This window comes from Thamnophis sirtalis, unplaced genomic scaffold, assembly GCF_051295495.1.
Source record: "Thamnophis sirtalis isolate CommonGarterSnake01/CBP01778 unplaced genomic scaffold, rThaSir2_p1.2 scaffold_3, whole genome shotgun sequence".
Classification (NCBI taxonomy): domain Eukaryota; kingdom Metazoa; phylum Chordata; class Lepidosauria; order Squamata; family Natricidae; genus Thamnophis; species Thamnophis sirtalis.
Window position 1 is genome coordinate 64838232 of NW_028261383.1, and position 21798 is coordinate 64860029.

General features: G+C 38.7%; 1 protein-coding gene across 2 annotated transcripts; it reads right to left on the bottom strand.

The window, feature by feature from the left end:
• Positions 1–351: 351 nt before the first annotated feature.
• IP6K2 (inositol hexakisphosphate kinase 2) lies at positions 352–20960 on the bottom strand. Of its 2 annotated transcripts, XM_014069329.2 has the most exons (6): positions 20831–20960; positions 7123–7420; positions 4788–5010; positions 3998–4173; positions 2527–2702; positions 352–1142 (listed from the first exon to the last, which is right to left on the bottom strand). In XM_014069329.2, the coding sequence occupies exons 2-6, from the start codon at positions 7322–7324 to the stop codon at positions 645–647; spliced, it is 1275 nt and encodes a 424-aa protein (XP_013924804.1). In that variant the 5' UTR covers positions 7325–7420; positions 20831–20960; the 3' UTR covers positions 352–644. The 2 variants fall into 2 exon arrangements, with proteins under 2 accessions (XP_013924804.1, XP_013924803.1); XM_014069328.2 differs by lacking the exon at positions 20831–20960 and having other exon boundaries at positions 7123–7587.
• Between the last annotated feature and the right edge of the window lie 838 nt (positions 20961–21798).

Genomic DNA, 21798 nt, shown 5'->3' on the forward strand with positions numbered 1-21798 from the left:
TAGCAAGATCAAGACTATGGGCATAGGTAGAAAGATCAAGACTCCAGAAACACAGGTAAAAGTGACACCAAGTTCTAACATCTACCTGCGTCAAAGTTCCCATGCTTGGTATTTTAACAAGAATGTGAGACGTCCCACGTATTACCCAATTACACATCCCACTTCCTGAGGAGGGGGGGGGGAAGTCAATTTGTTTTACTATATTTTTTGTGACCATGCAGCCCATGTACTAAGAATACATTAGTGTTGTGTTTTGAAAATAACTCGATTTAAAGTTAGTGTGTGTAACGTAGTAGTAACATCCAGGATATTTTAATAAATGACTGACAGATTAGAGAGAGGACATCATCATTTACAATGAACAAAAATATTTTATTGATACATATACACAGAGGAATAACGGAGGTATCTGGATAATCAAATATGGAATGTTTACGAGAGTTAAAATAAATAATAAAGATACCCAGATGTATCAGTGCTAAATCTAGCACCACTAAATGGAAATGCCCTCTTTTGAACAGCTCTGACTCTGATGGGGTCATCCTAATACAGACTGTAAAGGCTGCTACCACAAGAAAGTGGTCAGTATTTCTGGAATACAAAGAGTCATTATAGTGCTTTCTACAGTTTCGCATTCTAAATGTTTATTCGCTACTTTCGTCCCTTATTTCTTTAATAATAAGTATTAAGTTTTGAAGTCCAAAAACATAACCCGTATCTTGGCCCTCGTGCACCACGCTATCTTCTCCGTAATACCGGCATGTAGTGTGGGCAAAGTCTATCATTCGAACATCAACGGAACTAATCGTAGGCTTGTAGGCATATGCATGTGCCGATTCATCTGAAGATTCTTCTGAAAGACCTTCAATGTCTTCTGGGTCCGAGTCCACCACCACATCTTGTAATTCCTTCCCATCATAAATAATCAGCAAAGAGCTGGAGTAAAAGCGGTAGGATTCCTGCTTCTCTAAGACTGATTTTAATTCAGTTAGTTTCTTTAGAACAGAATCAAAGAGTTCTCGTCGCAGATATTTGCCATTATGAAAAAACTGGTAAAGTGCTTCTTTAAATCCTTGGACTGAAAGTTTTCTCCCATGATATTTATTCATAAACATTAAGTGGCCAGAATCTGGCTGATAAACCTGTAGAAAGAAAGAAAAAAGATTTGTTAGCACTAAACACAGTGGTAGCACTGAAATAAAATGGTACAATATTAACTGGTTTATTTGCAAGGTACTCTGCCACAGCTTAAGTAAAGTGGAGATTATCCCACTATCAATTCTCCAGTGCATTTCTTCCCCTGCGAAGTATTTTTTTCAGATCTATACTGTTTAAAAATAAGATATAACTAAATAACTTAAGTAGGATTATAAATGTTTGCCCGCTGTTTTGAAAATCAAGTCCTAGCATGCATAATGTCACTCCATAAGTCAGCCCATAAATAGAAGTATCACGCCTGTGCTTGTTAACTCTGTTGGCAAAGTTACTGGCACTTAAATACTACTGCTTAGCATACTCAGTGGCCTATCTATGAAAGAGTAAAATAGTATTTAAAATGATACTTTTAATTAGGTGATCTATGTCACACCTAAAATAATACACAGGAGAAATCTATAGTTTGAAAGAATTGACCAGAATGCAATGATTTCTATTATTTTATTACAGTGAAGCTCGACTAGCCAGCCCATGTAGATGAAAACATAACTCATGTTTTGACCTCGTGCATGATACTATCTATCCACTGTAATTTCATACAATAGGGACAAGGTGTATTTTGCAACACAGCTAGCTGAAGAATCCTGCATCTGCTCAGGAAAGACGACGAAATAGTTCCATCATCTCTCTATGCAGGAAAATATATAGAAGAACAATCTTTCTACAATCACGAGAATGAATTGAAAAGTATTATACTATTTAACAAAAATGCTGTTTGAAACTCTAGTTCAAGTACACATGCAAATTGGGCTAAGTGCCTATCCACACAATTAGTCATATGGCCATCTTCTGGAGCTTTTTTTGAGTAAGATGAAGAAAGTATCAACTAGAAAATTATGAAGAGGATGGATTATAAAATTGTGTAGAAAAATATATATATAACTGAATTACTTATGCAGTTAGGATTCAAGGCAGAATAATTTTCAGATTGTCCAGAAATATTAATTCATACTCTCTTTCATTCAACTATTTCATGCCAGCTGTAACTAAAGTTCATGTTCCTCAAACAAACAATGTAGTGAACGAAGTGTGAGGGCCCTTGGTGTTGAGTGCTAGTCTGATACTGTTATCTAATTTGGGTAATGACATTTCTGCAAGGAAACAGTCAAGCTCAGAAAGCTACAAATATTTTCCTTTATTGAACTAATAGTACTGTAAAATTGAAGTTCCTTTATTTTTATTTGTTTTTTCACATTTCAAAACTGCCCATCTGTCTCACAGAGGGACCCCGGGCGGTATACAATACAAATAAGTAGATATTGGTTTCATGTGTCCCTTTTAAATTGCATTATTCCTCCATTTCAAACTTACCTGCATACCACACACACGAACTCCTATAACTGCTGAAGTACTTTGCTGGCATTTCCGGATCTGATTAGCTTTCTTTTCTTCAGATGCATCATCTCCGTGCTGCCGGGTTCCCATCTTGAGATCCAACACACAAGGCACCTCATATCGTGAGGTTAGGTTTTCCAGTAAAATAAATTCTATTTAGTTAAGGAAAAATGATATAACTAGTAACTTGTTTACACTTGAAATAAAAATAAATCCTGTAAACCAGTAGTTCTCAACCTCTGGTCCGTAGACCACTGCGGGGGGGGGGGGGGGGAGCGATGTCATCACAAGAGGTCTGGGAAGGCTTAAAGAAATGTTATGATTTAAATCTTGAGTTACGTCTTGGGAGTCCGTGGCCATAGTCTGTGGTCATAAAAGATATTTAAAGAGGGTCTGTTGTGAAGAAAAGACTGAGAACCTCTGCTTTAAACAATGACAGGAATTATCAATGAGTGAAATCTAACATATTTGATGGGACTTTCTCCTCCTCTGGCTCCCTCCAAATCGGTTTTGAAGGTTTGGATAGCCATCTCTGCCAGGGGAAAGACGGGATCATGTCTCTGTGAAATTTGTCTTTAGAACTAATCCACAGGGTTTGACAGAAATGATTTACTGTTGTGCACCACATAGAGTAGAGCTCTTCGGTGAGATGAGCGGCTAGCTCATCTCATTAAATTTGATTAATAAATGAACAAACATCTCAAATATCTGCCTTCAACTGACGTTAAGCATGTTTATTACATTACATTACAGAACTACCGTTTTAAACTCATCTGGCTGCACATAAACCATTTATAGCCTAGTGTCTTGATTGCTAAATTGAACAAAAATGTCCAGTGAAATGAAAAATGTTATAAGGGAACACAGAATCTTGTTCAACAATTGTTCTCAAATCTTTAAAAAAAACTCACAATCAACTAAAATATTATGTACAGTCATTTTAACTAAACCCTCCCATCAAGATGTGATAAATTTACATAAGCTGGGTTTAAGAATGAAATGAAAAAGCTGTTTCCTAAAAATATAAAATAGAGTAAAGTCCATTTTATATAGCAAATAACTTCATCATTTAAGAAATGTGTGCTTTTATCATAAAATGGCAGTTCGTAATCTAGATTTGAACTATAGCATATTCTTAATTTTAAAATGAACTGATATAAACACAGACAACTTGTCTTGGAATGCCTTATGTCCTGACAAAGCTCCTTCTTTATTGCAAAAACCCACATGATAATCAGTCCTGTCCTCAAACAAAAGAGGACACAAACTAATCACAAATAGCGGCGAAGGCAGCTGACTTGCAAGGGGGTCTGCTAGAGGATACCTCCTAAGAAATATTACAACAGCTGGAATACTCAATAGCATTGTATGTCAGCTTTAAGTAATTTAATATTTCCTAGTTTTCTGCAGGCTTTGTACAAAATAGTATAAAACACATAAAGGATACTATATTGATTTCGATGTTTTGCATTTTCCTTCATTTGCTGGAGTTGCTGCTGATGGCACTTCATACTCCAAGGATTATGGTGCTTAAACTGTGAACTGACATTCCCCTTTTTTTCAACACTATAATACAATAGTTCCGATTTCTTAAGCAATTCAAATTCTTCCTCCAACTTGTGACTGAAACATAAAAACAAATGTTTGTGGTCAAATGCAAGTATCAAATACTTTCAAATATAAACTGAATTGTGAATTGAATAATGTGCCAAGCTTCACTTTTTTCATAATATATTTATAACTTAAATGATGACAACTATTGGTATTATCTAAATAATTCACTAATATTATTTCAAAGAGCGCTTGCATTTTATCAAGCATGGATATGTTACAGACGTTCATACAGTAAAATATATTTTATAGCTTTTAAGTGAGAATATACTCTTTTCTGAGCATCAGATTGATGTGATAGAACCCACAAATTTAACTCCGTATAAATCTGATACTGCAAAAATTGTTGAAGAACATTTTGTTACTTCAGAAATTATAAAGCATATTTTATGACATAAATCAATTGTCATAAAATTCCACTAATTTCATTGGGCTTATTCTAAGTAAGTACTTAGCATGCTCTCATCCTGCACAAAATTCCTAAATATAAAACATAGGTTTATGCTCCAAATTAAATGCAGTGAATCTGCTGAAGGTCTTTTATAATTATGAGTATTAATATTTTCAAAAATGACTATTTAATGAGTATTTTAAAAAATGAGGAAGCAGAACATTTTGTCAATTACCTTTTCATTTTTTCTTCTTTTCTATGCTGCCTGACCCATTCTTTAGTTAGCTTTTCATTTTCTAGCAAAACAGTCTTTTTATTACTCCACCGCAGCAATTTATTTTTGGGTTCACAGTCAGAATTATCTATACTTTCCAAGTTATCGTGATCTCCATTTAATGGATAGGCTATTAGACACAAGTTTCCATCTTCATCCTCTTCAAAGCTTACAGATACCACACCTTAAGAAGAAACATGAGATACTCAATTAAGCATAGAAGTAAAAATAAAAGCACCACAACACAACATAATTTTACACTAAGAATATAGCAACTTTGGTTTTTCTCTTACCCCAAATCCTTAGTTTTTTTATCTTGCCACAGGCCAAAACTCATCTGTCAACGTAACAAATATCAAAACATCTAGACAAAGTGACACCTCACAGAGAAGACAATTTATCATGAAGACAACACATTAATGATGCAGAAGGTTCTTCTCTTTCTTGTGAGCACAGTAAGACTCAAATAATAACAGGAGACATTTTCAATTATTGAAAAATTTTATTATGTTTTAAAAATCTGACTTATCTGACTCTAGGAGAGATGTAAAACATTGCATATTTACATCTTGCAGGGGGATATTCCCTGCAGAGAAACACCAAAAGCTTTAAGTTTTGCTCCATAGCAAATCTAAAAGCATTCATCCAAAACACAGGCTTTTGGGAATTCCAGAGAAAAGGAAAAGCTTGCAAGAGTAGAGCAAAACAAGAAGAACATCACACATTACAACAGACAACTAATTCAAAGGCTTCCACTCAGAATCACCACGTTTAATTTACAACGATTTATTTTTCCTCTGGGGAATAGATTTTATTGGTTTCAGTTATGTAGCATCTCATAAATGAAATAACAAAATGAAGTACAAAACAAATTTAACTCAAGATACATCAAAACATGGTGAACCTTGAAAGCATTTTTGCCTCTCATCTCAAAGTCTCTAGAGCACTGCATTATGTTTTGAGAGGACAGTTCTGACAGGAATGTAGCCCCATGCCATATAGGAAAGTTACGGCCGAAGTTGTAACAACTGGCTGAATGGGGTTTTTTTTTTTCCTCAGTTCTCTCTCTTTATCCTGAAATCAATCAATCTGCACATTCTTGCCGCTCATCACTAGAGTTCGTGGCGAGAGGCTGGCACTTCTGAGCAGGGCAGGCAGCTGTGGGGCCTACAGGAGCAAGGGTAGGGAGTGCAGAAGCTCTGAATGACAGTCCTGCTGCCCATACGAGAGAAAGAGCTACAGGAAAGGGGGGAAGCCAGCTAGAAAATGGCCTTTGGCTTTATCCTGGAAAAAACAACAGAAACGACCAAATAAGGCTCCCCCCCCCTTAATCCCTCCCATACATCTCCACAAGAGAAAAACCACATCTGCTAGTACAATTTATTACATTTAGTCCATATCATAAATCACACATTCATCTATTAATTCTGAAAGTTCATAATAAAAAACATTCAAATGTTCAGTAAGTATGAATGCCATTACAGAAATACAGCTAAAAGGCATTTTTATCTTAGTCTTTGGTCCAAATAATATAAAACAATTGGGAAAAAGATGGTTTATTAAAAGAAGAAATAGAATACAGTATCAAAACTTCAGAATTTCAAATTCAAGTTATTGTTAATTAAATTCCTGCAGGATGAATAACTAAATGTCTTGGTCAACTAATACAATGGTAAAAAGAACTGGAATATCCACTTCCACATACCATCAGCTTTTACAGCCTCATCAACAATACTTCACCTTTTGCCTACCTATTGACCACAGTACTTTTTTTCCATTTCTTTAAGGTTAAAAACAAGCTGACTATGTTTAACAGTGATTCTTAGTTTTCGTTACTATGACAACTTGTTTATATAGCATGATCATAATGTAAGCAGTAGAGATCATCTGAAAATCCTTGTTAAGCTTCCACTAGGCAGCATGCCTTCTGCAGTTTATTTAATACCAGGTTTTTTTTAAAAAAAACAACATATGGCTTAAAAATCAGAAAGAAAGAAAAATATTATTACTGAAAACACTTACAAGCTGTTATCAATATACTTACCTACCTGTGCCTAAGGGCGATTTATAGGCTATCAGCAGCAGTGTTGTTCTACTCTAATGCTGTTAGTCAGCCCAAAGACCCACTGGCAAGCATCTCCACCCTGCATCTCCACAGCCTGGCTCAGACAACATCAAAATATATGAAAAGAAATCTCCTAAAATCTCTTATGCAAAAGAGATTTTAAGGACAAAAAGAACATTGGACTTTCGTAAATTGATTAAACCCAGCCCCCTTCTAAAGGTGGCAACATACCTTCATACTGAGGAGTGAATTTATGCATTTCAGCAGGAAGAGTCTCATAGAACTGATGTTCTCTCTGAATAAGGGGCTTACAGATGGTCTTGTCATTAAACCGGAGGACACAGGAGTGACCCCCAACCTGATGAACAAAAGGCTCCAGGAGGACGCCTTTGGAATAATGCTCCACTTCCATAGCTCCAAATGCCGGACTCATCCTTGTAGGACATTAGATAGACCAATGGGACGGTGGTGAAAGCAACTCACACAGAACTGTTCCTCCAGAAAGTATTTATTCCAGGTTAGTAAGTCTCTAGAAAGAAAAAAGAAAAAAGAAATCCCCGTGTCTTTATTCTATTTTGTCTGGAACACCAAAGCTAAAGATTCTTTCGTTGCATCCAGAAAAGCAGAAATGAAACTCTCGGCACAAAAGCTGAAACTGAAAACAGACAACCGGATCTGAGCACTGAGACAAACAGGAGTGAGGTCATGCAAAAGTCTGTATACCACGCCCTACATAGTATTAGCCAATGAACATTAGGAGAGAGCTACTAGGTGTGTCTCTTGCAAAGCAGGGAGAACGTCAGCAGAAGGAGGGGAGGAGGAAGAGCGTTACTCACACTTCTCTCAGTGTTCATATTTGCTTTCAGCCAAGTTTCTTATCGCACAAAGGCACAGGGCAAAAGGAGATGTATTACCCTTTTCTACGTTTTTCTCTATATCACAATGTAGATAAGGAGCTAAAAAAGCATTGTAGCCCACAGTTTCCATTTATTTTTTCCCTTTATCATCTAATACATGCACATAAGACATTCACATACTACTTAAAATTATTGACTATAGTCTATCTAAAGCAACTCTTACAAAGAACAAAAAATATTGTTTAAATAATAGGTAACAGTAACAGAGGTGGAAGAGACCTTGGAGGTCATCTAGTCCAACCTACTGCTCATGCAGGAGACCTATACTAGGGATTCAAACTGCTGAACTGCCGACCTTTCTGATCGACAAACTCAGTATCTTAGCCACTGGGCCACCTAGTCAAGTACTTTTTGTAATAGCTTTCCTTTAATTCCTTGATTTTTCAAAGTGGACATCAGACAAAAATACAGCACAGGACAAGAAGTAACAGATGGAAAAAGAGATCCAACCTAGAACTAAAAAGAAATTTCCTGAGCGTGAGAGCAATTAATCAGTGGAATGGAAGTCATGGGTGCTCTATCACTGGAGATTTTAAAGAAAATAGTGGGCAGTCATTTGTCCGGAATAGTATAAGGACTTCTGCTTGGACTGGGGGTGGGACTGGAGGACCTCAAAGTCCCTTCCAACTCCATTATCTTGTTTTTCTTGCTAAAACCTCTTGAGTCAAGCTATCAAATTCAAATTCAAAAGTAAGTTGAAAAACAATCTCAACCTTTCCAAAGATACTCTATGGAAGCAGCCTTAAGGGAAAGTCATGCATCGAGGTCACATTTTGAAAAAGAAATAGAGATTTCCTCATTTTTATGACTTCTGAAAACCTTCATCCAGTTTCACAAATATTTTTACCACTAACAAAGATGTCCAAAAAAGCATAAAAGACAATTTTAAGTTTAACCTAGCAAGAATTTATGTACATGCAAGCAAATGTTTTAAATTTTAAATAGTACAGCTAAAAATTGAAACGCCCACTGTATTATTCAATATATTATCTTTTAAAAAAATAGAAGATGTCTCTTAGCAGTAAATATAAGGGGCTTTATACAAAATAAGCTACTAATTTTATCTTTTAATTTATCTATCTAAAAACAACTTGGTACTAAAGACCATTACATGAATAATAATTCACTTAATTCTAAGAGACCACAAAGTGTTCTAGGTCAGAAACCTATTTTTAGACATACTCAAATATAAGATCACAATGTAAAACAGTACAGAGCGTATTAAGTAAAAAACAAATCTCACAGAATTATGTTCATTTCCCAAAAAGTCCACACAGGATTGCAACTATCCTGTAACTAATGCCAAGAGATTACAAAAGCTATTCATTATTTTGTTTATCAATGGGTACATAGAAGCATAGGGAGGGTGAGGAAGGGAGCTTTCAATATTGCATAACCAAATCTGTGTATGTCAACTTAGCAGATCATCATGATACCAAACACTAGAAATTCTACTATGCCAAATATATTATTTAAATTTATTGAAATAAATTAAATGGAAGAATGCTTACTGTAGCAAAACATTCATCTAAAAGTTAAGCAGAAAGCATATTTAATATTTATTCTTCTAGCTGGTTACTAGAGCCAAAAGTTTTCAATTACTGCATCAAGTTCATTTCTGTAGCAAAAAGGTGTCCAGAAGGTGGCACTGTTATTATTTTTCTGTCAAAGCAAATAATTTATTCTTAAAATGCAAGAGCTATGTGGTAAATCAAACACAGCCTGGTAGAAGGTAATGGGAAACCATTTCCATATTAATGCCAAGAAAAAAACAGACTTATCCATTAGGTCTCTAGGACGTAAGTTTAAAATGAAGACTTGACATTATTTATGCCTAATCAGCTGGAGCATAAGCTCCTGGTGGGTGCTATTTTCAAATAAGCAAAGATCTGGTTTTTAAAAAACTGATTTACATTGAAAAGTTATCAAATTATTGCTCAAACAATTCTGCCCTAACACCATAAAACACACATTGACAGCGAGGGAGAGCACGTTACCCAGTAAAAATACCAAAATCATATCCAGAACTCATGTTCTTCAGAGAAAAGAATACATGTATAAAAAAGCATACTATTCTCATCTCACAATCATCCCTTGTGAGCTCATTATAAGTTGTTTTCTTTCAGCATACCAAACAAGGACCATAGGGAATTTGGATATCTGTGAATTTACAAACCTGAAGTCTCTTATGTATTAGCCAGGGCATGATTCAACAGATCTGCATCTAAACACACATAAATAATTAAAGTTCTGTCTTATGCCTGTGTAAGCAAAATATTATCCATTTTTCTCAGAACATTTGTAACAAAATATTTTGTAATATTCTAGTTAATGTTAAGGTTGCCCTTGAAAATGTTACATCTCTTTCATGACTGAAAAATGTTTATAAGGACAATATGACTTAAAGAGCATAAAACAGACTTGCTGGAATGACTCTTCTGAACTGGAATATAGGAGCTGAAGAATATAATTTGTTTAAAAAATACAGAAACAATAGGAAGAGAGCTGTTGCACTAATGTTAAATTGTCTAGCACTGCTCAAGAATTTAAGTGAATCAATAGCAATATTGCAAAGAATGCCTGAGATAAAAAAGTGGAGAGTAAATAAAATACTGTTGTTGAGATCTACTCTCATTTGCCTAATGGAAGAAAATATATGGAGTATGTTTTGAAAAATCAAAATGCACTTCTTTTAAAGAGGCATGAAACATACTTTTTTTACTAGAATTGGAAGACACTCTGCCAGCTATGATTCTCCAGGAAATCTCTGACTTGTTTTCCTAACTATTCTGACTAGTCTCAATGCTGTTACTTTAAGAAGGCTTTGAAAACCTGGCTGTTACTTTGGGTGTTAGGGCCAGGATATTGATAAACTCTCCTGTGAGGTTTGATGATGGCGCATTGCAATAGTTTCATTGTTGTGACTTTTTTTGGTTGTTCTTACAGGTTTTATTATGTCTATTTTTATTGCCATAAACCACCCAGAGTTTGGCAGTCATGTAAATTCTGTAACTAAATAAGTAACTTTTGTATTGTTCTTTCTTTTGTAGAGAATGAAGGAGGTACAAGAGGATCAGCTTGACCTGATATTAACCTTAGTCTATGAGGGAAAGAACAAATAAGTGATTGTGTAATCTTCTCCAGATTTTAAGGGAAACCAGAGTTAAGAGTAGTAAAACATGTATTTTGTAGGATTTTAATAAATTCAGAACAATTGAATTATTGAAAAAGGAAATAGATCTCAAGTTCTAGATCAGTGGCACCAGGGACCAATTCCATGGAGGCATTATTCCGCGGACTGGAGAGGGTGTGGTTTCACATGCTGCTGCATCCCACAGATAGAGCTTCACTTGTTTGCACGGCCCCGTTTCTGGCATGCTACGGACCAGGGACTGGAGACCCCTATTCTACATAACAATAATATATATATTCCCAGTAAGGGTATGGCTAGCTGATGAGAGCTAAATAGCTTGAAATAGATCTATACTAGTCTCCCTTTATTTATTTATCAGCACAAATACAACATATGAGAGAGAGAGAGAGAGAGAGAGGGAGGGAGGGAGGGAGGGAGAGAGAGAGAGAGAGGGAGGGGAGATATTTTTATTAACAAACATGTAAAATACACACACACAAAAGTTAGACGTACACATTTATACAATACAGTATGAACAGGAACTTCCTGTTTTTTATAATAGCAATCATCAATCGATACCGCTCACCTTATATTATTTCCCCTTCTATTGTATTTCATTTGGATTTCACCATTCTTAACCCTCTTATTTTACTCATAACTATTATTTTTGAGTTTTGTTATATTCTTTCATTGATTTTTGTTTCTTCCCTCCATTAACCTATACCATTTATCCCATATCTGGTAGAATTTTGATTCTTCCTATCCCCTGACTTCTTTAATTAGTTTATCCATTTTGGCACAGTCCATAATCTTTCTTATTATTTCATCTTCGCTTGGGAAGGCTGTAATATATTATTATATTCTTTTTTAAAAAATCTTTTTTTTAAAAAAAAGAAATGATATACAAAGATTTTTGGGTTTGCGGAAATACCATCCCAAGAAAATAGAAATTAAGAGCTGGAAGAGACACCTGCAGCAATAGAAAAAGAAAGGAAGAGAGGAAAAGGTGGGAAGGTAGAAGGTGAGGAGAAGAAGATGGAAGGGGGAAGCAGAGAAGGAGAGAGGGTAAGAAGTGGAAGAGGTAGAGAGAAGTAGGGGAGAGGTAAGGGAAGAAGGAAGGGAAAGGAGAGGAGGAAAGAAGAAAGTAGAGAAGGGGGAGAGGGAGAGAAAGGAAGAGAGGAGAGGATGTGAGAAGAAGAGGAGGGAAGGAAGACAGTGAGGAGAGGAAGATGGAAGGGAGAAGGAGAGAAGGAAGAGGAAGAGAGGTGGAGGGGAGAGGTAAGGGAAGAAGGAAGGGAAAAGAGGAAGGAAGTAGAGAAGGGAGGGAGGGAGAAAAGAAAAGAAGGCGGTGTCAAAATAGGCGAGGGATGGTAAACAAAACAACCCAAATGGAAAGAACGCTGGTCCTTACCTGAACGTTTCTTTTATATAGATTGGTGGGAGGGGCTACAGCTGGGTTTAGTCACAGCCTGATCGGTCCAAAGACTGAGGGAAATTTCTTAAAGTATCCTTCCTTCCCTATTGGCTCCCAGTTTCCTCGAGGTTGAATAGAAAGAGCTGTAAATACAATACAGGAAAAACAACAGACCATCCGACCACCACTCACCCGCTCTAACAACTATGTAGGGCCCCTCTCACCAATCTACATGTAGCCCCTCCCACCAATCTACATAAAAGAAACGTTCAGGTAAGGACCAATGTTCTTTTCCCCGTAGAATAGGCGAGAGGGGCTACAGCTGGGATATACCCAAGCTAAGTCCCAGGGCAGGATGCTGACCTCCCAGGGGGAGTCGCCACTTGTTGGAGAATCCAACGTCCAAAGGACGCATCCGCAGAAGCGAAACGGTGTAGTCGATAAGTGTCGGATAAAGGGCGTTGGAGATGCCCAAGTGGCTGCCCGAGAGATATCCTCCAGTGGGGCCCTTGTGGCCCACGAGGTTGTGGTAGCGGCACTCCTAACTCTGAGATTCATCGTGTTGAAATACAGCAATGAGAAAGGCCACCTTTAGGGATAAGAACCTGAGGTGCACTGTCCTTAACAGATCGAACAGTGGTCTTGTAAGAGCCCTAAGTACCAAGGAAAGGTCCCACGTGGGAAACCGATGCACCGGAGGAGGGCACAGGTTTGTTGCCCCTTTAAAGAACCGTTTGACCAAAGGAACTTGTGATAGGGAGAAACGGCCATCTCCCGCCAGTACGGAGGACAGTGCAGCTACCTGTCTCCGTAAGGTGCTATGAGAAAGAGCTTGGTCTAAGCCATGTTGTAAGAATTCAAGGACTTGTGCAACCGAAGCCTCGGCCGGGGAAAGACTGAATCTCCTGCACCAGAGAACAAAGGTCAACCACGTTGCATTGTAAAGCCGTGTGGTCGACAGGCACCTAGAGGCCTCAATGGTGGAAATCACCTTGACTGACAGATTAGCGTCCCTCAGGAGACACAGGTCAAGTGCCAGGCAGTCAGATGGAGCCACTGGGGCTCCGGATGGAATAGGATGTATTGCTGGATGGCAATACAATTTGGCTCCCAAATGTCGGAACCACGTCGCAGAGCCAGGGACAACCACCACCGTAGAGAAAGCCGGAGGCTTGGTGATAAGGCGACTCTCTACAGGGAGTTGCTCAAATGTTGGTGTTGATAGGGAATCAATGTCCATTGGAGAGGCCGAGAATGAAGACAGGCCCTGGGCACTATCCCTATGCACGACACCATCTTGCCCAGCAAGCAGGCCAAGGTCAGGATGGAAACTGACCAACTTGCGTGGACTTGATGTCCTAAGGTTTGTAGACTTGTGAGGCGCTCTGACAAGAGTCGAACAAATCCCGCTAGAGAGTCTATTACTGTACCCAGATGGAGAATTCTCGTCATGGGTGAAAGGTGACTCTTGGGGAAGGTGGCAGAGAACCCCAGGGACTGTAGCATCCGAATGGTCAGCTTTAGGTCATGAATCGCCTGCGTGCGTGATTGAGCCTGGATGAACACATCGTCTAGGTAACATTGGAGTCTTACTGGGTGGGATCGCAGGTGAGCCGCCAATGCTGCCAGGACCTTCATGAACATGCGCAGGGCAGGGGCCACACCAATTGGGAGAGCCCTATACTGGTAATGGAGCCCATTGTGGGAAAACAGGAGGAATCTGCGATGGGCCGGTAGAATCGGAATGTGTAGATACACTTCCGTCAAATCTACAGATGCCATGAAGTCGCCCCGCCGGATCCCCATGAGTATGGACCTGAGAGATGACATTTTGAAGCACTGGTAAACCAGATAAGAGTTGAGACGCTTCAGGTCCAAAATTCCCCTTCATCTCCCCTGAGCTCCTCGGGACAACGAACCGGTTGGAGTATAGACCCAACCCATACTCCTCTGCCGGGACCGGTTCTACTGCCCAAATATCCAGATGTCCGGACATTACCAAGGTGGACAACACCCGGGATGCAAACTTAATAGAGTCTAATGTAGCATCCGCCAAAAACTGCGTGGCCGAGATGATTTTCGTGAGGTCTTGATGAAGACACTCATCTTGAATTGGAATGCGGCCCTGTAACTGGTGAAGCCACATAACAGTGGTGTGATTAAAATAGGAAGCAGCAGCAGCCGATTTGATGGCCCAGGTGGAAGCGGTGAAATTTTTACGTAAAGTAAGCTCTGCACGCTTGTCCTCGGGCTTAGATTTTTCCACCATATCACCTGAGACTACAGTAGAAGCATTGGCGAGAGAAGCAATGGGAGCATCTACCATCAGCAATTGAAGGGCGTGGGAGAAAGCCTGCTCCATATTGTAGAAGTGGCGATCATTGCTCCCAGGATTGGCCACGGCTGTTATTGAAGCCACGGCACGCTTTTGCCGAGTTGCAGCGAGTTTTGAAGGCGAGGCGAGCCCTTGAGGAGTGGTACACCCTAAGGCTAGATTCGGGAGGGCGAAACAGCAAGGCTGTAGCAGAGTCTAGCCCCGCAGACGCCCTCAATTGCCTTCAGCTGCAATTAGGAGCCTGTCATCCCCGTGCACTCAGGGACTGGGCAGAGCTCCCCCAGGCCGAGAGGTAGGAGACCAGGGCAATCCTACCTCCTTCTGAGACAGACAGAGAAGTCTCTACGGCCAGCAGCTCTAAATTTATGATTTACAATATCCAATCAATCAAATTAATAATAGATAGCACAAATATCAAATACCGTGATGGACCAAAGCTAGCGCTTGGACCAAAGACTGAGAGGAAACTGGGAGCCAATAGGGAAGGAAGGATACTTTAAGAAATTTCCCTCAGTCTTTGAACCAATCAGGCTGTGACTAAACCCAGTAGTAGCCCCTCCCGCCATATCTACAGGAAAATATTACAATTCTATAAATGGAATGACAAATGTATTAAAATTATGAATGTAAAAAGAAAGAAGAATAAATATGTAAATGTATATATAGAGAACAAAAAATAAAAAAACTTGAGCACCATTTTCTGGATTTTAAGGCCATGCGCTTAATCACTCATGCCCTGGTCATCTCTTATCTGGATTGGCGCGATCTACATGAGATCTACATGTGAGCTACCCTTGAAGAATATTTGGAAGCTACAATTGGCCCAGAATGCAGTGGCATGAATAGTTCTGTAGGTCCCTAGAATGGCAGAATATCACCTTTAAAGCCCTTTATGGCATAGTCCAAGGAATCATTTTGACCTATGAAACTGGCCTGTCCCACTCATTCTGGCAAAAGGGGCTACAGTAGACCCCCATCACACAAAGAAGTTTGCCTGGAGGAGTCTAGAAGAAAAATATTTTCTGCCAGTCTTTGGAACATCTTGCCCTGGAGGTGAGATCTACTCCTATCCTTTCTGGCCTCAAGAAAGGGCCTTAAAACCTGATTCTGCCAGTTAATGTGGGGACCCAACAGAAAAGCTGTAAGATGGAGGTAGTTGGTGCAGTGACAAAAATGGCACCAACCTGTTCCGCTCTGAGGCCATGAATTTTTTTAGGTTGAATTTTATCCTTTTCAATTTAACTTTTTATATTTCTAATTGCTATATTTCTATTTTTATTACACTGTAAGCCATTTGGAAATTGAGATGGGCAGCATATAGATTTAATTACATATAGTTAATATTAGTAGATATACATACAATACTACATGCACAATGTTATTGTAGATATATATTAAGTTTAGGCAACAATGATGTGATTGTGTGTAGGCTTCTGTCCTTCTCAAAATAATACCTCATTAACCAGGAGCTTTTTTATATTTGCAAATCTATGCATCTTATCAGTAGTCCATTCAGTTGCTGCTACATGCAAGGATAGTCAACATTATACTAGCTAATTTTTAATAAAGTAAATCAGACTTCAATATTTCAAATAAGTTATAAATGTCAACAATGACAGTATTTAACTGATACTAAGCAGGTGTACAGCATCCTGATGTAAGAGAAACACAGTGTGAAGAATCTCTATTTGCCTGCACCCTGTGTAAGGGCCATTTTCAGCAATTTAGATTTGAGCATATAAACCGTGCTTGTCAATCAATATTAAGTTTATCAGGTAAGTTGAATTAGTAAAGTGAAGATACTGATATCATTAACTAAAGCTATCCCATCATACATTTTAGTTACTTTCTTCCAATGGTTTTCATTTACCAAAGAATCTGGTAAGAGCCAAGGTGGCGCAGTGGTTAAATGCAGCACTGCAGGCTACTGCTAGATCAGCAAGTCAGCGGTTCAAATCTCACCGGCTCAGGGTTGACTCCGCCTTCCATCCTTCCGAGGTGGGTAAAATGAGGACCCAGATTGTTGGGGGCAATATGCTGACTCTCTGTAAACCGCTTAGAGAGGCCTGAAAGGCCTATGAAGCGGTATATAAGTCTACTGCTATTGCTATTGCTATAATCTGAATTTAGTTAAGAAGGTGAAACACCTATACAACACATATTTTTAAATATGTGGAATCAACCATTCATTCTTTTTTCTTACACTCCTTCTTACAATACAATCTATTACAGCATCTAGCAGATTCTAGGGGGTCTTCTTCATATCCTTCTAAGTGCAATATAAAAATGCCTTGCTATTTTAGAGATCATATCCTCATGATTTCACCTTCAAATGACACCTGGCCCATCATGGAGACTGCTTAATTGTGTACCTAACTTCAAAGGATCATGTGAAAATCCTCCTTGGGAGAAAATAGGATTGATACCCATTTGTTCCACTTCTGTTAGCAATTCACCACAAAAAATAATAATTACCACTTTGCTGTAAATTTCTAGAATAGAACCAATTGAAAACAGGCTCCTTGTGAATGGCTGAAAATGGCTGGTGTTGGCCAATAAGAATAAGAATTTTCCTATTGCATAATACTTAACTGCTTGCATTTAATGTTGATCCAAGACTCATAGGAAAGACTTTCACTTGCAAACTTTATTTGTGGAAATGGTATAAAGAATATAACCCAGTTACCAAATTGACTCATATACAATATACTATAAATAGAACACTTGGACTGCATTTGCACAATGCATTATACTAAAATCTCATAGTGAGGTATATAGTTCAATATGCATGAAGTCATAAAATTTGCCAATTTGTAAGGTTTCTATTTTAAAAAAAAGAAAAATTGTTGTTTTAAACTCAGACTCAACCAGGAAATTCTACAAGTCAGCAACAATTTAGTAGAAGCTTTTCCTGCTTTCCCAAATTAACATAATTCCCATACCAATTATTTTCCTTCCCTTCTAAACAGCCAATGTTTAGATATCCTATAGACCTGCTTGCCACAATCATCCCAAGGCCTTCCCTTTGCTGTACATATATGGAGCCATAGTGGCACAGTGGTTAGAATGCAGTATTGCAAACTAATTCTGCCGACTGCCAGCAGTTCTATTCTCACCAACTCAAGGTTGACTCAGCCTTCCATTTTTTTGAGGTCCGTAAAATGAGGACTCAGATTGTTGGGGAAAATATATAATGGTGAATTGTGCTCACTGCCACAAAATAACATGATGAATAATGCAGGAAATACAATTTCTCCTTAGATACGGGTTATATCTTGCGTCCAATTATTTTGAGAGGTCTATGTGCAAAGATTAGCATTATCTGTGAATCTATAATGCAAATAAAATTATAACTTATTGCATATCCAAATATATTCTTATCACTTTCTTTCTCAGAATTGAACATTTAGATCCACTGAGATTGTTTACAATTAAAGCTTGATCTGACAGCTTTATCTTATTTGCACAAAATCTTGACACATCTCTTTATCAATACTAGTTATTTCTGTGATTCTGGTTCTAAGTATGTATTAGCTGCAAAACCTTCCAAGCTTATCTAAAAATGGCTAGCTTAAGATTTTTATGTTTTATTCTGTCCACTGGATAGATCAAATCAATAAAGCACATTCTCTCAACATTGTGGAATGGTCACATTCCTTTTTAGTTCTATAAATTCTTTGCAACTGATACCAATGCAGCAATATTGTACCTGCTCATTACATCACTATCTTAACCACCTGCTCTTTGCAAGACTTTAGATTAAACCAACAGACGATTGTGCAGTCTCTATTTGACACCTCTGGTAAAAGGGCATTAGCTGTTTTATTAAACCACATAGAATGTTTTGCATTTCATACAGTAATACAAAACAATCACTGTGTTTATTTTATGGTGCACAGATCTAATAATATTTGGATAGGGACCTTTATAAAATCCCAATATAGGAAAGAAAAAAAAAAGCTCAGGAAAAGACAATGGAAAACCATTTCTGAATTATTGCCAAGAAAATGACATCATTTTGTCCAAGGAATTGAGCTCAAATCAAGTGTTTTTACCTTTATATCATATAAACACAGCCAATACTAAGCTAAGACAAAAAATTAAGCTGTCATGGTTCTACACTGATCGCATCTTTAGTTCCCTGAATGAACTACAGTTCCCATACATTATTTTTACTTATTCAACCTGTAATTAAATTCATTATTTTATTATTTGTTAACTAGATTTATATCCTATCTTTCCACTAGGATTCAAACATTCCAATTTTTCTTGAAGCAACCTCAATGAAAGGCAGCATATTTGACATATATTAATTGAGAGATAATTACTTGCCTGTAAGTCAGTGAACTGTGCCCAAGAGTGTTCCTGAATCTAGGTTCACTGGTTCTACTCCACCTCAACTATACATGGTAGTTGCTTTTGCACTACTGATTACCACACTGAATCACACAAGAACTGAGTTGACAAAACCAATTTAGTGGTTGTAGTAATAATAATATATTAATCTTGCATGGCACTCAACTTTCAATTATTCTGTAATGTACTGGTATTTGGTGAACCCTAAAAGTTTAGCAAGAGCAAACATTCTTTTTATTCATGAGAAGAAGTATTTTTATATGAAGGCTTTTACATCTTACAAAGTGGCTGTGGTTTTCTTTATTATTGCATATATACCTTTAGATTGTTTATTTCACTGCTATGTATTGCTTTGAGCTCGTTCTGAAAAAAGGAGTACATATGCACTGTTATTAAATGAATGTAAAGAATCCAGCATTTAGTCTGTGCATCAAAACTATGAATTCAGAAAGCACGTAGAAACAGGCAAAACTACTATTCTATGGAAAAGATTTTTTTTAGCAAGGTGTCTTCCGCAGCACATTTTGAACATTTTATTGAGTTCTAACTATATTGAGTTGATCCCAAATACATGGCTGAAGGGGATTCAATTATTTATAACATGCCTATATTACTTAATATGTTAAGCACTCCAATATATAGTTCAGAAGAACCTATAAAAAGCAACATCAGTTTTAAAAGTTCGAAGTAGAAATACAGAACATCATTAATGTCAGCAGTGTATAACAAACAATCTAATACAAAAAAAGACAGATCTGTTTTTATTTAAATGTAAAGTAGTACATTTTTCAGCATTTTATTTTAGGAGTCGGAAGTCAATTTAAAGTTATACACATCGGGCTGGGGGTGGGGAGCTTTGTACTAAACACTTTCAAAGTGTTTCAAAACAAACACAATAGAGGAAGCGAATATGCAAAGAGAAAATGGCATAAGTGCATCTTTTAAAAATTCCCCAAGTAACAATGAGTCATCTATTTCCTATTACAACAGAAGCTTTGAAATTCATCATGCACATGCAAGTTTTAATTAACCCATCATCTCCTGACCTGCTGCTGCGCCAGAGCAGAGATTTTTATCCTCCCGGCCGGACCTTCTATGCCAAAAGGCTAAACTTTCAAAAACTAGGAAAGGAGGATACCTTTTTTTTTTTTTTGCTGGCCATTATTTGGACCACCACCACCCCACTTCAATACATACATCATCTCCTCCGTTTGCTAAATGCCTTGGGTGCCCTTTGCGTCCTGCTCCTGAGCCGTCGTATTTGAACGGAGTTGCAAAGCCAAAACCGGCTGGCCACTGGAAAGAAGCCGGCGTTCAAGTCCCAAAGGCACAAGGGCAGACACAGGTAAATTGCTTTCTTAATTGCAACATCCCACACTCACACTTTAAACTTTCGCAGGAGAAGGATAACATTTGTACGCCTAGCATATTGGGATTTCATCAACCTTGGGAATCAAATATTGGGATCGAAAGCGGGTTATCTCAAATGGGCGCCCCCCCCCACACACACCTTGAAGTATGATACGAAGGAGCCAGTTTCCACTACCTCCCCTCAGGTTAAAAAAAAAGGGGAGGGGGTGAAAATGATGCCCCAAACCGCTGCCAGTTTACAGTATTTTTAAGATGTACGAACGGCAGTTGCTCTGTTACGGCTCTGGCGCCCATTGCAGGAATCAAGGGCACCGGGTACGATGCGGCTCTTTCGGGTTTGTCTCCTCGCCGAGCGCACCCAAGGAGAGAGAGAGAGAGAGAGAGAGAAACAAAAATAAAGCCTCCTCATTTACCTTCCAATCAGCTCCAAACCAACGGCCACCTCAACTCTTTTGTTCCTCACGGGCCAAAATGGCGGTGCGAAACGGGACGGCCCTCCCCCCCCGCGGGTAGAGGGGGCAAGCCCCGCCCCAGCCCGTCGCCATTGGCTCAGGGGGAGTCAGCCTCTGCTGATTGGAGGCGAAATTAACCAGACTCTGTTACTAGGGGAGCCGAGGCGGGCTGCCAGGCATCGTGCGCCGCGTGATGATGGGGAAGGGGAGGGTTAGAAGAGGAGAGGAGACATGAGGACTTTGGGAGACCGGCGGCAGAGTCGGGACGGGAGGGGCTGCTCAAGAGTGGCGGGCTGCTGGTAGCAACCGCAAGCGGAGGGGGGAGCGGGAGGATGCTGCCTAAATGAAGCAGGAGGAGGGGGGACCTGGGCTTGCATTGAGACCTTCAGCTGTTGCCGATGCTATTCTCCCTTTTGATCATCAACATATGTTGTCCCCGGCCTTAAGCAATCTCTCATCTCTGTTTGGGTTCAAAAACAATTGACGTTGGTTTCCTGTTCTTTTCCTGGAATAAAAGTATTAGAAGCAATAAAAATGCAATTTTCTATATATGTTAGAACACAGAATGCACTGAAGTGGTTAACAGGAAGAAATTTCTAGGTCAAATCTACACTGTGAGGCATCCCGATACAGGTACCGCTGGGATGTGGTGGTTCAGTGGCTAAACACTGAGCTTGTCGATCAAAAAGGTCAGCAGTTTGGCGGTTCTAATCCCTAGCGCTGCATAACAGAGTGAGCTCCTGTTACTTGTCCCAGCTTCGCCAACCTAGCAGTTCGAAAGCATATAAAAATGTAAGTAAAAAAAAATAGAAACCACCTTTGGTGGGAAGGTAACAGCGTTCTGTGCGCCTTTGACATGCCAGCCACATGACCACGGAGATGTGTTCGGACAGCACTGGCTCTTTGGCTTTGAAATGGAGATGAGCATC

Coding starts and splice junctions, on each gene's coding strand:
- IP6K2 (XM_014069329.2), bottom strand. CDS start 7,324: ATGAGTCCGGCATTTGGAGCTATGGAAGTGGAGCATTATTCCAAAGGC. Junction 4,174..4,787: donor AAAGAAGAAAAAATGAAAAG/GTAATTGACAAA, acceptor TTTATGTTTCAG/TCACAAGTTGGAGGAAGAAT. Junction 1,143..2,526: donor TTCGTGTGTGTGGTATGCAG/GTAAGTTTGAAA, acceptor TTCTTTCTACAG/GTTTATCAGCCAGATTCTGG.